Genomic DNA, 16918 nt, shown 5'->3' on the forward strand with positions numbered 1-16918 from the left:
TGTCGCTCATGGAGTTGTTTTAAATTCTCCAGAACTTCTAAAAGTTTACTTTTTCTTTCTAAGCCTTGCTGCGGATTCCAATTTTTTAGATAATTAAGACGGACAGGCAATTTGGATTCTAAAGATGGCGAAAGTTTCAACATCTCTGAGACTAATACACGAGCTTTAAAGTAATTGCCATCCTTCATTAATCCTTTGATTGCGAGTTGTAGACAATTATTGTGATCATTGAATAAGAAATAAAGACCCATTAAAGTGTCGAGAACAAACCAATTGTTTGCATCGATTCGATGAGCTTCTTCAAAACATATTCGGGCAAACGTCAAATCTACTGCTTGATTAAGAGCTCGTTTACCAGTTTCAGTTAATAGAGTAACATCACCACCAGCAATTGAAGAACAGTCGAGAAAATAATCCAAATCGTTTTTTGTAAGTTGTCTCTGGTTTGTGAGGTGAACAAACTTTTGTTGGATACAGTTGATAAGATTGCTTGACTTACATGGGCAGGATGGAGAGTTACATTCATTTTTATGACGAAGATGATCTTTTATAAAGTCGTGAGTCAATTTAAGTATATTATCTGGAAAGAATGGACTATGATTAGACTTCCAATTCCGTGGGCCAGGAACCAACTCATGAAAATCAGTCTCTTCGATCAAGACAAAACCCGATTTTGTTAATTCAGGAATATTATACGATTGAACGATTTCTTCAACCCACAACTTCAATTTCGAGTCCGCAAGTTTATAGTTGAGTTTATCCGACTTGATTAAATTGGTTATTCCAAGTTTATCATTTCGATTCAATAGATCCAAAAATTTTTTAACTTTGTCAGCTGCGTTTCGCAAAGAGTCTAATTGATCTTTGTTAATGTTCACATAAGATTCCAATTCTTTTTGCAAGTGGTTGATTTCGTTATTGAACTTTGCCTTTTCTTTTTCAATCTCATTCGTGTACTCTTTTAGTTTCACGTTCAATAGATCATATTGCTTTTCAATAATATCCCGATGAATATGAAAGTTTTTGTCAATATCGATGTTAACGGTGGTATAATTGTTGTTATTGTCACGTTCAATGGGCACAATACTAGCTGACTTGTTCTTACTACATGTCTCACAGAATAGTTCATTAGTTGTCTTGTCCACAAATTCAGCGATAAAATTGTCACATTTGGAGCATGAAGGCTCATCAGTGGCTGAATTGATGATAACAGCACAACATCTTTTAGATGCTAAAATTTTTCGATGAAATTTGAGTAAATGAGCCTCACAAAAATCTTTTTTACTACACAAACAATGGAAAATGGCTTGATTGTTACAAACGGAATCATCTCCACATCTTTTCTTGTCAATGGCTTTGAGGTAATCAGCTTCGATGAGATCGGTTTTACATAAGACACATGGTCGGTTTTCTTGTTTACATTGATGACAAAATGTCTTTAAACATTTGTGAACATAAAAAACGTCACTTTGATCGTGATCACAGCCTAATTTGGCGATTGGTTGATTAATCATTCCTTGTAGTTAAAAAACAAATATTCAAGTTAAAGGTTAGGCAATAACAGTTGCGAATCCGTAATCTCTTCTTTTATGATCAAGCAAGAAATGATCAGAGGTTCTAAAAGTATTAGTTTAGTAATAGTTAATAGTTAATAGTTACTAATAGTATTAGTTAGTAAGTTTTATAAACTAAAATTTGGTATTAATTATAATTTTGCAATGTGATGAAACTTTTTCTGTTGTAAAATTAATTGACCATCACGGTGACTGTTTTTTGAATTACTTTTTATCTTTTATGTTTTCTTAATTAGTTTCTTATCTGTTTTTCTCACGATAAAAAGTTTATATAAAATAAATTTATTAACTATTGATAGCTATTAACTGCATACAGTCGACTAAACCTTTGCAGCTTTCAGAAGATTAGGAAATTCTTCAACAGTTCATGTGATTCTAATATCTGCAATTCCGCAACTTTTGTTTGGTTCGTTCAACACTGTTAATTTTTTTCCGATCTTTAGTCTTAGTTTTTTTATTGGTTTACCCTTTTCGTATGTAATTTTTTTTTCAAACTGCCCATTCTCTTTTTCTGTGAATTCATTCTTACTCTGTCAATACTTTTTTATCTTCCTCTCTTCGTTTTCAATCAACCGCAACGAAAAAATGTATTTAAATATAAAAAATAGAAGAAAAAGTTTTTTTGTAAAAATAAAAGATAAAATATTCCGATTGCAACAATTTTACTATAGTTATATGTAATTATTTTGCCTACTGGAAGTCTTTTTGTTTTCGAAATAATAGTCAGCTTAGAAATAGTACATATCTTGATTAACATTATTTCAGTGAATATTTGGTGAAGCCACAATTAGTTTAACATTATGCAAATATTCATAGAACAAATTGGGAAATTTTTCAAGATTGAAAATTCTGGATACGTCGAATCTGGCAATGTTTTAGGAGCAATTGTTCATAAATAAAATATGTATTTCAGCAATGTAGATCAACTGCAGTTCTTTTATCTCGAACTGATCTTCGTTTCGCAGATGAATCAGGACTTGATCTCGTGTCTTTCGCTCATTACAATTGTTTGATTTTTCTTTGGAGAATTTATATCCAATGGCAGGGACGACGTAAGGTGCTGGATTGGCAGAGACTTTCAATGTTATTAATTTACTTAAATTAACTTTATGTTTTGCCATCTCATTGTTAACATGTATTATGGCAGAAATCAAAGATTGTAACGATGAAAGTGTGACAGCATCGAGATCTAAACATAGAGATTTTATATTGTTGAGCTTCTTCAAATTCTCGAGGTCCCCCATAAGTTTTTTCTTCCTTTTAATATCAACTGAAGAATTCCAATAGTGCAGATACTCTAACTCGACAGGTAATTCTATTCCTATGGATGGAAAACGTTCCAACATCTCTGATATTAATACACGAGCTTTAAAGTAATTGCCATCCTTCATTAATCCTTTGATTGCGAGTTGTAGGCATTTATTGTGATCATTAAGCACGAAACAAATACCCATTAAAGTGTCGAGAACAAACCAATTGGTTGGATCGATTCGATGAGCTTCTTCAAAACAAATTTGAGCACTTGGTAGATCCGTAGACTTACTCAGAGCTCGTTTACCAGTTTCTATCAATAAAGTAACATAACCACCATCAATGGACGAACAGTCGAGAAAATAATCCAGATTAGTTTTAGAAACTTGCTTTTGATTCATAAATTTAACAAATTTTGTTTGAATATTGTAGATGAGATTGTTTGATTTACAGTAGCAGGATAAAGATTTACATTCATTTTTATGGCGAAGATGATCTTTAATAAAGTCGTGAGTCAATTTAAGTAGATTATCTGGAAAGAATGGACTATGATTAGACTTCCAATTCCGTGGACCAGGAACCAACTCATGAAAATCAGTCTCTTCGATCCAGTTAAAACCCGATTTTGTTAATTCAGGAATATTATACGATTGAACGATCTCTTCAACCCACAGCCGTAATTTCGAGTCCACAAGTTTATAGTTGAGTTTATCAGACTTGATTAAATTGACCATTCCAAGTTAGGTTAAATTATAGAGTTCGCTTATTTCTAGGGTGAATTCACAAGAAATTTTCCTTGCTACTACAGTTGATTGTAGATTAAATTATCCAAATAATTTGAGTAAACGATCTTTCTTGCTGCTAACAAGCTAATGAATTTGATGACTCGCATATTCAAATATCAATTAACTTTATATTGTATTTTAATATTTTCCTTTCGACTAAATCGTTTTTCGAGAAAATAATGCATTAACAATTATTGCGATATTTTCTATTTACATTAAAATCTTAGAATCAAATTTAAAATCAGAGGTAAAAAATATGATTATTGATTAGCATTAAACTCGCTTGGATGATATTGAATATTAATATATTATATATATTATAATATATTATTAATATATTGAATAATTTTATCGATGTAAGAGTTTTCTTTTTTAAATGTTTTTTTTCGTAATCGTAAGAAAATAACAAATTGAAACCATTTTCAATCGTAATAAACTTTGTCATGTTGTTGCTATAAAAATTTTATGGAATTCTCATCATAGCGATGTGATTAATCAATTGTAATACAGAGAGGACCACTTCCATGTTCTCCAAGAAATTTTTCGGCAGATCGTTTATAAATAGGAATTTCTATCAGCTGATTACACATTTTCTTCAAATCAGCTTCAATTGGCTCCAAATTTTCATGATTTCTTATAGCGTCTGCGATACGATTCTCATAAATACTGAAACAATATTTCATCGCTCGTTTCCCAAGATTTTCCTGATCTATATCACGGAGATAACCTTTGGCAGGTTGTTCACATGAGCCCAAATGTATTGCGATTCGCATTAATTGTTCAGCATCACCCAAATTCTGGTGGACATTAATCAATAAATGAGTCGATCGCAGCATATGAGAAATAAAACTTCCTGGTCTTTCAATATAATTGTTCGGTATCTTCCAGATTCCATTGAAGAAATTGCTTGCGTTGCTACGATAGAAAAGACCAAGAATCAAATCAGATTCACGGTTTTCTTCAGGTCGAAAATAAGTTTGAAAATCAGTTGGAAAGTGGAACATATTAGTTAATATCTTTCTGGAAAGCAGATAATCTTTAGTAAAAAAAAAATGATGGGCCATTCGATAGAGTGATTTGTAATGATTAGGAAAACGTTTCAAGCACCTATTCATTGCTTCTTGGCACATTTGTACTATTCTTTGGCATAATCGTGGTCCATCACTCTCCAGAATTCCATCACTGACCAAACCGACCAAATCAGTCACCACTTCATTGACATCTTCCATGATTTCTTCGTCCGTGAATTCATCACTTGGCAGTTCCATTTGCTCAACGAAAAAGCTCCTTTCAGCACGAGTTAAAAACGCCATAATTTGTGATAATGTTTTCGGGGACAATTTATCGCTATTGCGTCGGATGTATTTAAGAACACTGGAATGAATTCGATAATGGACTTCTAGAGCTTCGATTTCATAGCGGGTATAATATGAACTATAATAACCGAGTCTACAAGGATAAGTTGCTCCAGTTAAGGCCAAATGCAGGTCAGATAATTCATAATATCGAAGTGCTTGTAAGATGTTGCTTCTTTCAGCGATTTTTCCCAAGTAATAATAGTTAAGCCAAATTTTATCGGCATCAACAATATTGTTTGCCGATTCAAAGCAAACTCGAGCCTGCTCGTAAAATCGTTTACGATGTTGTTTCATTTCTTCTCGATTTAAGTTCTCTGGTCCAAATCTCTTTACTCGAGAAATATAACTCGCAATGTCATAAGCACACTTTCCATATTCGGCCCATACCTTGGACTTGTTATTTTTCAATCGAATTGCTTCATTGAAACATCGACATGCAGTTGCTCCTAAAAACAGCACCTCATTAGTATATGAGTAGAAAACTCGACAATCCTATTTGAATAATAAATTTGTAATTAGAAATCGATGAATGTTAATAGCGAATATGTACTAATACTTACCTTGGAAAAATATGGAATCATTGAATCTGCCATGAGAAGAGCATAGGCTGCCCAAGAGTCGAAGCGATCACGATTCAAGGTTAAATCAAGTTGGTAAAATTTTTTAGCTTCTCTGCAAATCAAATCGAAAGAAAATTGATATATTAATAATACACATATTGGACTTAATGATAATCGATAAACTTACTTGAACTTTTTGTTTTTGAAATAATAATCAGCTAAGTAATAGTAAATATCTTGAGTAACATGATGTCTGGGAATATTTGATGAAGCCTCAATTGGTTTTACATTATCCAAATATTCATTGAACAAATTGGAAAATTTTTCAGGATTTAAATTGTCAGGAATAATTGCTAGTAAACGTTTGAACAACTCTACAGCTTGAGAACTTGTTGATTCGTTAGTTTCAAACTCTGGAAGCTTTTTGGGAATGTAGTAATTGTAAATTATCACAACATCGTTTAAACTTAAACTAACCCCCGCTCCATGATGAGCAGGGGTCAGAAAGCTACATTCTAATTGTTTGTAGAAGCAACCAAAACACTGTTGGATTAGTCTCTCTTTCTTTCTGCTACATTGATTAATCAGATAATCAAGTGCGAGAGATAAAAACTCGCCATTTGGGTGACAACATGCTCCTTTATTCCCTAGATATTCATGAGCTGAGTTGATCAAACCGGTGATTTTTCCTTCGTCTGATTTACCAACTCGCATCTCGTTTATGAATGTTTGTAGAATACAAGTCCAGGCTATTGCATTGTAATCTTCGGTTCCTAACTTTAATAATTTGATGGCCAATTCTCGATCAATTGATAGTTTATCTCCATTCTTCAAACACATTGGTAATAGATTTAGCAATGTGTCGGTCAATTGTTTACTTCGAGCAATTATTTCGATCCCTCGTTTCCATTGTTTTGACGATTGAATAGCTTGACAAAGATACTCTTCTTCTTGTTTAGAGAGCTCAGATTTAGATGCTAATAGTTCAACAATTTCTTCGTGTCGATGCTGATCCAATAATGTGTCCAAATTATTTTCATTCATCTTGTTTATCATTGATCTAAGACTAGAAGAGGTATAGACAGTTTGATTTGCCGCTCGCACTAATTTGAGGTTAGTTTTGGTAAACATTTCATTTGCCATTAGAAGATAATCAACTTTAGATTCTTTGATCCCTCGAAGAATCAAAAGACGAATGAAGAAGGCATTATATTCATTGGGATTGAATGAATCTCGTAAATATGGAATTGATTCAGTTAAAAATATTGCTTCGGATTCTTTAAAATCAACTTCATTTGCTGTCAAAATGAATTTCGCCTTTTCCACTGTCATAGTATGATGCTTAGAACACGTTAACGGCGATGGTAATGGATACCATTTTTGATGAATTCGGTACAGTTCCATAAAATTAGAAGGTAATTTGATTAAAGTTGCTTGATCACCAATTTCACATAAAAGATCTCCAACAATATTGTAAATTTGTTTTCCTTTTGAGACAAACGGCTTTTGTTTCGAGAGGAAACGAGTAAGAATTAGATCCTCCACTTGATCTTCGTTATGTGTTTTCATCTCTAACTCGTCGTCTTCTTGGACTATTTCACGAGTTAAAACACTTTCGGGGAACATGAAGAAAATCTTTTTGTACATATTGTCGACTGTTGCATCTACTGCCTTTTTATCTCGAACTGATCTTCGTTTCGCAGATGAATCAGGACTTGATCCTCGTGTCTTTCGCTTATTACAATTGTTTGATTTTTCTTTGGAGAATTTATATCCAATGGCAGGGACGACGTAAGGTGCTGGATTGGCAGAGACTTTCAATGTTATTAATTTACTTAAATTAACTTTATGTTTTGCCATCTCATTGTTAACATGTATTATGGCAGAAATCAAAGATTGTAACGATGAAAGTGTGACAGCATCGAGATCTAAACATAGAGATTTTAAAACATTTTCTTGTGCTTTTTCCGATTCCTTTTCTATATTGTTGAGCTTCTTCAAATTCTCGAGGTCACCCATAAGTTTTTTCTTCCTTTTAATATCAACTGAAGAATTCCAATAGTGCAGATACTCTAACTCGACAGGTAATTCTATTCCTATGGATGGAAAACGTTCCAACATCTCTGATATTAATACACGAGCTTTAAAGTAATTGCCATCCTTCATTAATCCTTTGATTGCGAGTTGTAGGCATTTATTGTGATCATTAAGCACGAAACAAATACCCATTAAAGTGTCGAGAACAAACCAATTGGTTGGATCGATTCGATGAGCTTCTTCAAAACAAATTTGAGCACTTGGTAGATCCGTAGACTTACTCAGAGCTCGTTTACCAGTTTCTATCAATAAAGTAACATAACCACCATCAATGGACGAACAGTCGAGAAAATAATCCAGATTAGTTTTAGAAACTTGCTTTTGATTCATAAATTTAACAAATTTTGTTTGAATATTGTAGATGAGATTGTTTGATTTACAGTAGCAGGATAAAGATTTACATTCATTTTTATGGCGAAGATGATCTTTAATAAAGTCGTGAGTCAATTTAAGTAGATTATCTGGAAAGAATGGACAATGATTGGACGATTCCGTGGGCATGGGACCAGTTCACAAGGATCACTTTCACTTTCCTCGCTCCAATCAGCACCCGATTTTGTTAATTCAGGAATATTGTACGACTGAAAGATCTCTTCAATCCACAACTTCAGTTTCGAGTCCGCAAGTTTATTATTGAGCAGATCAGATTTAATGAGATTGCTTATTCCATATTTATCATCGCGATTCAATAGATTCAAAAATTGTTTAACTTTGTCCACTGAATTTCGTAAATTGTCTATTTTGACCTTATTAGCATTCGAGTAAGACTCTAATGCTTTTTGCAATTCGTCGATGGTTTCATTGAACTTGCTCTTTTCTTTTTCCACCTCATTCGTATAGTCTTCAAGTTTAGTGTTCAATAACTCCAAATGATTTCTAATATCAACACGATGAGTGCAAATATTATTGTTCAATGTGGTGTTGATGTTGTAATTGTCGGTGTTGCTGTTGTCAAGTTCAATGGCCACAATATTAGATGAGTGATTATCCTGTTTACATGTAGCACAAAATAACTGATTGGTTGTCTGGTCCACAAATTTAGCAATGAACATTTCACACTTTGAACATGATTGAGCTTCAGTTTCGAGATCGATAGCTCGGCATCTCTTAGATGGTACAATTAAATTGTGAAATTTAATCAGATGCAGCTCACAAAAATCTTTATTACCGCAGAGACAATGAAAAATGGCCTGGCTATTGCAAACGGAAGTATCTTCGCATCTTTTCCTGTCAATGGCTTTGAGATAATCATCTTCAATCAGTTTAGTTTTACACAAGACACACGAGTGATTTTCTTGCTTGCACTTGTCACAAAATGTCTTCAAACATTTGTGTATATAGAAATGTTCACTTTGGTCGTGACCACAGTCCAACTTGTTGATTGTTTGATTACTTATTCCCTGTGAATGAAGACATTTAAATGTAAGAGGTGAGTGAATAGTTGATAATAGAAATAGGAAGCTGACGAGTCAATACTTACTTCTGTCATGGTGAATTAAAGGTAAAGCCGATGCGAGGAATCAAATGGACAACATTTAAGTGGCTGTATGTCAACCATATTTTAAGAAAATGTCACAATAAATGATAGAAGTACAGTAGATTGAGAACCAACATTGAACTGCAAAAATCACTTCAAAATTTTCACCGTTAAAAGTAACAATTGAGAAAATTTGATTGGCACCAGAAAGTGATAATCAGTTAACTAGATGATAAATAGAAGACAAAAAGATTGTCAAATGATTTCTTATCCAAAGATGCTGCTAATCGCATCCATTTGTAATGAGTCAACATTAATTGTAAACAGTTAACCTCGTTACACATTTAAAAGACTAAATTTTTGACAATTTTAAAACAAGTTAGGTCTTCTCATTGGAGGCTGGTTGAGTTTTGATGTTCACTTAAATGTTACAAATAAATAATCGGTAAGATGTTGGTTATGATCGCACTGGTTTGACTTAATTATCCCTCTGAATCTTAATCCAATTGGAATTGATCAACAGTCTTGGTAAGTAAACACGCAATTAACTTAACTTAGGCTCTTATTCACCAGCCGAGATCAAAGCTGAAATCAGGACCCCGGTAAAAGACAAAGGCCGAAAAGAAACAAAAAAGGCAAAAAACGGTCGAGATTCACAACCATCAAGCAGAATTGAAATGAAAGAGCCTCAAGACATTTAAATTTGAATTTTTGGCGAAATAATCATAAAAATAACACTTAAAGTTTAAGCACAAAATAGTAAAACAATAATCACCAAAATTTAAAATAATTTTTTTTTCTTATCTGATTTTTGACGCGCGAAGTTTGAATGTAATTTATCGATATTTTTTATTTTATTCCAACCGAGAACTTAATTTTCTATTAATCGATACCTTGACCAAACTGACCTGAGTTCATTTCAGAATCGTAAAAATTGAGTGAAAGTAAAAGTATTTTTCCCGTAGTGAAAATGAAAGCAACTAATCTCGAGATCATCTGATTTCAAGATTAACAAAAAAGTTATTTCAAGTCCGATTAGCTCATCTTGAGATGACGATTTCTTCAATCAAGTTGATTTCAAGTCAATTATATTAAAAAACTGTCCCTAAATTTTTAATTGTTTTGCTTACTGATCATCAAACAAAACAACGGTCACAACGATACAAACGTGTTGCTCTTTAGATGCGAACGGATAATTGGAAGGGAATAAAATTAATTAATTGTTTATGGGAAAGAAAGCTCACCAAAAACAACTGCAACAAGTTCCCATTTAATTATATTAATCTAACTATTTGTATCAACATCGGCAATTGATATTTTCCCTACAAGAAAAACTGGATTAAATAGTTGATATAATAAAGTAATATATTAATAATAAAGAAAATTGATCCAAATTTATTCAAATCATCCAATTTCTATGTAAAATTGCATTAGTTTCGTTCATAATCAGTAAAGATTTTGCGAATTTAAAAACTTTATAAGGAAAGATATTCGTCATTAAAGTTAGTGATTAATCAATTGTTATACATTCAACGCGATTGTCATGTTTTTCGAGGAATTTTTTAGCAGAATGTTCGTAGAAAGGATATTCCATCAATTTATTACATATTTCCCTTAAATTGGCTTCAATTGACTTTAAGTCCTGATGATTTCCTTCCGCCTCTGCAATTCGACTCTCGTAAATACTAAAACAAAGTTCCAATGCTTTTTTCCCAAGATTTTCACGATCGGTTTCACGAAGATATCCTTTGCTTCTCAATTCTAATGAATTCAAAAATATTGCGATTCTCAATAATTGTTCAGCATCACCTAAAGTTTTATTCACATCAATCAGTAAATCTGTCGATCGACGGATGTGAGTACAGAAACTTCCTGGTCTCTCGATAAAGATGTTCGATGTCTTCAGGATTCCGTGGAATATATAATAGTTACATTTAGTCGTGTCGAAAAGATCTTGAATGGGTGAAGATTTTACTGTTTCAGTTGAATTATCCCCAATTTCGGAAGTAGTAGAACTTTGAGGATGAGTTGGCGGTTCAAATGGCTCGGTTAGTATCTTTCGAGCGTTTGCAAAATCTTCAGAAAGATAATGAAGATGAGCCATTTGATAAAGAGCTTTGTAATGACCTGGAGAACATGTTAATATTCTAAGCATCGCTTCACGACACAGATTTATGATTTTTCGATTTAATCGTTGGTCTTCACTTTTCACAGTAGCCAAATCAGAAATTCCCTTTCCGGTATCATCAATGGTTTTATTATTTCTTGACGCAGAATCAAAGAGAGTAATACTTTTTTCTGCACGAGTTAGAACCTCCAGTTCTATTTCGATGATAGAATTTTATCTCTATGAATATACTTGAGAGCATAAGCATGAATGCGATAGTGAATTTCAATGCCAAAACGATGCTGAATAGAATTGGGAACATTAATTCCAGAAGTTGCTTCACTTGAGACAAAATGTGACAAAGATAATTCGTAATAACGAAGTGCCTCTGAGATGTTACTTCTCTCAGCGATTTTTCCTAAGAAATAATAATTCATCATAATTTCGTCAACGTTAGAAAATTTGTGAGCTGATTCAAAGCAAACTCGAGCTTGGTCCAAGAATTTCTTTCGTTGTTTTTTAATTTCTTCTTTTTGTGAATTCTCCAAAACTGGTCCAAATTTCATGACTCGAGAAATGTAACTCGCAATGTTATAAGCGCACTTTCCATATTCGAGCCATATCTTGGATTCATTATCTTTCAATGGAGTCGCTTTATTGAAACAACGAAATGCTTTATTCCAAAAATTCAACGGATTATAAGCAGATGAGGAAAAAACTCGACCATTCTATTCGTGAATGTAAATATGAGATTAGAGCTTTAACAAAATAGGTGGTTTTAACACTTACAGTTGAAGAAGATTGATCAATTTGACTTGTTATTGCTAGAGCACATCCAGCCCATGAATCAAATCGATTGAGATTTAAAGATAGATCGAGAAAGTAAAATTGGACGGCTTTTCTATGAATTAGATTAATAATAAATTTATGAGAAATCATAATATTTGAGTAGACGTTAAATTATAAACTTTTTCTTACTGAAACTCTTCCTTTTTAAAGTAATAATCAGCTAGATAATAGTAAAGATCTTGAGTAACATGATCTTTTGGAATACTTGATGACGGCTCAATGGATTTTCCATTATCGACATATTCTTTGACAGAATTGGAAAATCTTTCAGGATTTAAATTTTCAGGGACCTTGGAAAGCAATTTGAGTAACAGCTCTGCAGTATTTGCATTGATAGAATCACATTTTTCACTATTAAAAGTTGGCAAAGTTTTAGGAATAAAATGATTATAAATAGTATTCATGTCCTTCCAATGCAAAGAAACTCCCGATTCAGGATGAGCTGATAGAAAGTTACATTCTAATTGTTTGTAAAAACAACCAAGGCAGCTAAGAATCAATTTCTCTCTCATGATATTTGATTGATTGATTATATAATTGAGTGAAAGAGATAAAAACTCTCCATTGGAATGACAACAAACTCCTTCACTCCCTAGATATTCATGAATTGAGTTAATTAAATAAGTGATTTGCCCTTCGTCAATGTGTCCACATCGCATCTCGTTTATGAAAGTTTGTAGAATACAAGTCCAGGCCATTACGTTGTAATCTTCAGTTCCTAATTTCAACAATTTGATGGCCAATTCTCGATCAATAGATGTTCCATGACCATTCTTTAGACAAGATCGTAATAGATTTAGCAATGTGTCGGTTAATTGTTTACTTCGAGCAATTATTTCGATCCCTCGTTTCCAATATTGTGATGATTGGATAGCTTGACAAAGATACCCTTCTTCTTGTTTAGAGAACTCAGATTTAGATGCCAATAGTTCAACAACTTCCTCGTGTCGATGCTGATCCAATAATGTGTCCAAATTATTTTCATTCATCTTGTTAATCATTGATCTAAGACTAGAAGAGGTATAGACAGTTTGATTTACCGCTCGCACTAATTTGAGGTTAGTTTTGGTAAACATTTCATTTGCCATTAGAAGATAATCAACTTTAGATTCTTTGATCCCTCGAAGAATCAAAAGACGAATGAAAAATTTATCATAATCTGGAGTAATCATCAAATCTCGTAGATAGGGAATCGATTCAGTCAAAAATATTGCTTCGGATTGATTGAATTCAACTTCATTAGCAATTAAAATCAAGTTTGTTCTGCCAACATCTATATTCATGATTGAACACGTTAAGGGTGTCGGTAATGGATACCATTTTCGATTAATTCTATACAGATTCATGAAGTTAGAAGGTAATCTGACTGCGGTGGCTTCGCTTGCTATTTCATAGAGAAGATCAAGAATCAGCAGATGGATTTGTTTTCCTTTTGCGACGAATGGTATTTGTTTCGAGAGGTAACGGGTTAAAATTAAATGTTCCACTTGAGCTTCGTTCTTTGTTTGTACCTGTAACTCCTCTTCTTGGACTATTTCACGTGTTAAAATACTTTCTGGTAACATTGTGAATATCTTTTCGTACATGCTGATGGCTATTGGATCTTTCGGCTGTAAATCTTCGCCCGATTTTCGTTTCGCTGAAGGATCATGACCTTGGCTCTTTCGTTTATTATTTTGATTAAGGTTCTCTTTTGAAGAAATTGTATTAGCATTGGACAGAGGATTAGAAAATGGATTGCCAGTGATCTTCAATGGTATAAATGTACTAAGGTTGAGTTTTTGTTTTTCGATTTCACTATTAACAACTATTAAAGCTGAAATCAAGGATTGTAGCGAAATCGTTTCGATATTGAGGTCTAATAGCAGAGATTTTCGAACATTTTCTTGCTGAGTTTCAGTCTTCTTTTGTCCATCACGAAGTTGTTTCGTCTTGTTGAGTTTGTCTAAAATTTTTGTTTTTCTTGTCAAATCATCTTCGGAACTACAATCGAGTAGATAATCAAGACCAACAGGTATTTCTGATTTTAAAGTTGGTGTTGATTTCAAAATCTCTGATATTAAAACACGAGCTTTGAAGTAATTAGAATCTGCAGTCAAACCTTTGACCGCAAGTTTTAGACAGTTACTGAAGTCATTTAGAACGAAATAAAGACCCATTAAAGTGTCAAGAACAATCCAATTGTTCGGACTGAGTCTATGAGCTTCTTCAAAACAAACTTCAGCGACGACAAAATCAGACTGATTAAGAGCTCGTTTACCTGTTTCAATCAATAGAGTTATACAACCACCAGCGATTGATGAGCAATCGAGAAAATAATCCAGATTATTTTGTGAAAGTTTACATTCAGTCTTAAGGTCGTAAAATTTTTTCGTGAGACTGTTTTGTTCACAGTAACAAGATGAAGCTCTACAGATAGTTCGGTGGAAAATTTGTTCTTTGATTAAGTCGTAAGTTAATTTGAGAAAATTGTCAGGAAAAAAAGGACCATGATTAAGCTTCCAGTTCCGCGGACTAGGAACCAACTCATGAAAAGCTCTTTTAGATTCTTCAGTCCAATCTACACCCGATTTGGTTAATTCAGGAATAACATACGATTGCACTATCTCTTCGACCCATAACTTTAATTTCGAGTCCGCGAGTATATTGTTAAGCTTATTCGACTTGATGAGAGTGATTATTCCAAATTTATCACTGCGATTCAATTGATTCAAAAATTGTTTTACTTTGGTTACTTCCGCTCGCAAAGAGTCTATTTTGGCTTTGTTGGCACTCAAGTAACTTTCTAGTTTACTTCTCATGTGACCGATGCCTTTATTGAATTCTGCCTTTTCGTTTTCTATCTCAATCGTATAATCTTTTAGCTTGTTGTTCAATAGATCCAACCTTTTTTGTACATCAACTCGATAAATTTCAACACTTTTGGCTATGCTTGTGTTGTCGGTATCGTTGTTGTTATTGTCTAGTTCAATGGGCACAATATTAACTGAGTTATTATTCTGATTACATGAAGCACAGAAAAGCTCATTAGTTGTATTGTCCACAAATTCAGCGATACGGTTGTTACATATGGAACATGGTTGGTCATCTAAGTCCGAACTGAGAATCACAGCACAACATCTTTTTGATGGTAAAATCGGTCGATGAAATTTGAATAAATGATCCTCACAAAAATACTTTTTACCGCACAAACAATGGAAAATGGCTTGATTGTTGCAAACTGAATCATCTTCACATTTCTTCCTGTCAATTGCTTTGAGATAATCAGTTTCTAAGAGTTCAGATTTACACAAGACACATGAGCGATTTTCTAGTTTACACTTTCTACAAAATGTCTTCAAACACTTGTGAACATAAAAAACGTCACTTTTATCGTGACCACAGTCCAGCTTGACGATTGATTGGTTACTTGTTACCTGGAGGGGATAAAGAGATTTAAACTGTTGAATTGCACGAAAGGTCAGTTAAAGGATAATAATAGAAAGAACAACAACTAATACTTACTTCTGCCATGAGGATCAAAGGTAAAGATGAATAAAGAAATCAACTGTATTTATGGAAAACGTATCAATAAATAATCAACATTCACATTCAAAGACGAGATGATTACAGTTCAAACAACGAACAGCTACCAAAGGCCTTTTAATTAAAGGCCCAACTATTTTCCATTTTCACTTAATTGTTACAAACAAGTCTTTCGATTCACTGGTTTAAATGGTTAATATAAGTAAATATCTTTTGGAAATTTCAGTTTGACAAAAAATGAAACATTCTGTCAGTTCTTTTCACGATAAAAAAAACACTCGAAATTTATAAACAAGTTAATATAATGTTAATTTATTAACTATTGATAACTAGTAATTACAATCAACTAAACCTGTTCATTTTTCAAAAGAGCGGGAAATTCAAAAGAATAAACAACAATCTTTTTACAATCACAAACAAAGCATTTAAATTGAAACAATTTTAGTGTCGGTGAAAATCATGAGAACTGAAAAAGAAACTTGATTATGAGACTTTCATATCGTGAAAACAGTGGTTAGTTAATTGTTACACATCATGAAATCGTTCAGCGTATTCTTCAGACAGGATGTTCCATTAACTTGTTAAACATTCTTCGTACATCAGCTTTAATTGGCCGTTACGAATTGTTATCGATACTAAAATACGATTCTCATGTGTTACAATGTTTCATTTCTTGTTTGTTTTAGATTTTGTTGATATGCAACACGCAGAAATCCTTTGCTACTCAATTCTGACGAAGTCAAAAGCGTTGAGATTTTGAGCAATTGATCAGCATCATTAATAATTCTTTTTAACTTTGATCAATAACTGAGTGGATGGAAATGCATGTGGGTAATAAAACGTCCTGGTCACTTGATAATGTTGTCTGATAGTAATTACAATCAACTTGATAAAACTTCATTTTTCATATGAGCGGGAAATTCAAAAGGCTCGAAATTAATAATGATCTCGATTAAAAAAACTTTAAACTTATCGGAATCTTTGAAATAGAAAATGAATTAATTTTGAATGTTTTACATCAATTCGATTAAATTTAAATAAGAAAAAAATTAGTTGTTCGTATTGAAACAATGGAGATATTTTCATCGGTCAGTCTTTTCCTTGAAATTCAATGTACAATTAAATCATCTAACTTATGGAGATAATTTTTCTAAATTGTTATTACCTGTTAACAATCAACGTTCCGATCAACATGCTATCAGATGAACATCAATAGATGATAGTCTTTAATTGTTAATCTGACAGCATTATGATCTAAACTTAGAGATTTTGAAACATTTTCTTGTGATTTTCCAATATTTTTCCATTATTGTAATATATTATTGAGCTTCTTCA

General features: G+C 32.9%; 2 protein-coding genes across 4 annotated transcripts; both read right to left on the bottom strand.

Moving 5' to 3' along the window:
• Window positions 1–4014: 4014 nt before the first annotated feature.
• LOC128391746 (uncharacterized) lies at window positions 4015–9869 on the bottom strand. Of its 2 annotated transcripts, XM_053351694.1 has the most exons (5): window positions 9106–9869; window positions 5716–9025; window positions 5529–5640; window positions 4718–5460; window positions 4015–4525 (listed from the first exon to the last, which is right to left on the bottom strand). In XM_053351694.1, the coding sequence occupies exons 2-5, from the start codon at window positions 8124–8126 to the stop codon at window positions 4102–4104; spliced, it is 3690 nt and encodes a 1229-aa protein (XP_053207669.1). In that variant the 5' UTR covers window positions 8127–9025; window positions 9106–9869; the 3' UTR covers window positions 4015–4101. The 2 variants fall into 2 exon arrangements, with proteins under 2 accessions (XP_053207669.1, XP_053207668.1); XM_053351693.1 differs by having other exon boundaries at window positions 4015–5460; window positions 9106–9868.
• A 1467-nt stretch (window positions 9870–11336) lies between these two features.
• Window positions 11337–15873, bottom strand: LOC128392082 (uncharacterized). 2 transcript variants are annotated; one of them, XM_053352064.1, is made up of 4 exons: window positions 15563–15873; window positions 12188–15474; window positions 11999–12110; window positions 11337–11937 (listed from the first exon to the last, which is right to left on the bottom strand). In XM_053352064.1, exons 1-4 carry the CDS (start codon window positions 15569–15571, stop codon window positions 11425–11427), a joined length of 3921 nt encoding a protein of 1306 aa, XP_053208039.1. In that variant the 5' UTR covers window positions 15572–15873; the 3' UTR covers window positions 11337–11424. The 2 variants fall into 2 exon arrangements, with proteins under 2 accessions (XP_053208039.1, XP_053208038.1); XM_053352063.1 differs by having other exon boundaries at window positions 12188–15498.
• Window positions 15874–16918: the final 1045 nt, after the last annotated feature.

Source organism: Panonychus citri, unplaced genomic scaffold (assembly GCF_014898815.1).
Source record: "Panonychus citri isolate SS breed McGregor unplaced genomic scaffold, ASM1489881v1 Contig00135, whole genome shotgun sequence".
Taxonomy (NCBI): Eukaryota; Metazoa; Arthropoda; class Arachnida; order Trombidiformes; family Tetranychidae; genus Panonychus; species Panonychus citri.

Coding starts and splice junctions, on each gene's coding strand:
- LOC128391746 (XM_053351693.1), bottom strand. CDS start 8,126: ATGCCCACGGAATCGTCCAATCATTGTCCATTCTTTCCAGATAATCTA. Junction 5,641..5,715: donor TTCAAAAACAAAAAGTTCAA/GTAAGTTTATCG, acceptor TTTGATTTGCAG/AGAAGCTAAAAAATTTTACC. Junction 5,461..5,528: donor TGATTCCATATTTTTCCAAG/GTAAGTATTAGT, acceptor TTATTCAAATAG/GATTGTCGAGTTTTCTACTC.
- LOC128392082 (XM_053352063.1), bottom strand. Junction 12,111..12,187: donor TTTAAAAAGGAAGAGTTTCA/GTAAGAAAAAGT, acceptor TCTAATTCATAG/AAAAGCCGTCCAATTTTACT. Junction 11,938..11,998: donor TTGATCAATCTTCTTCAACT/GTAAGTGTTAAA, acceptor ATTCACGAATAG/AATGGTCGAGTTTTTTCCTC.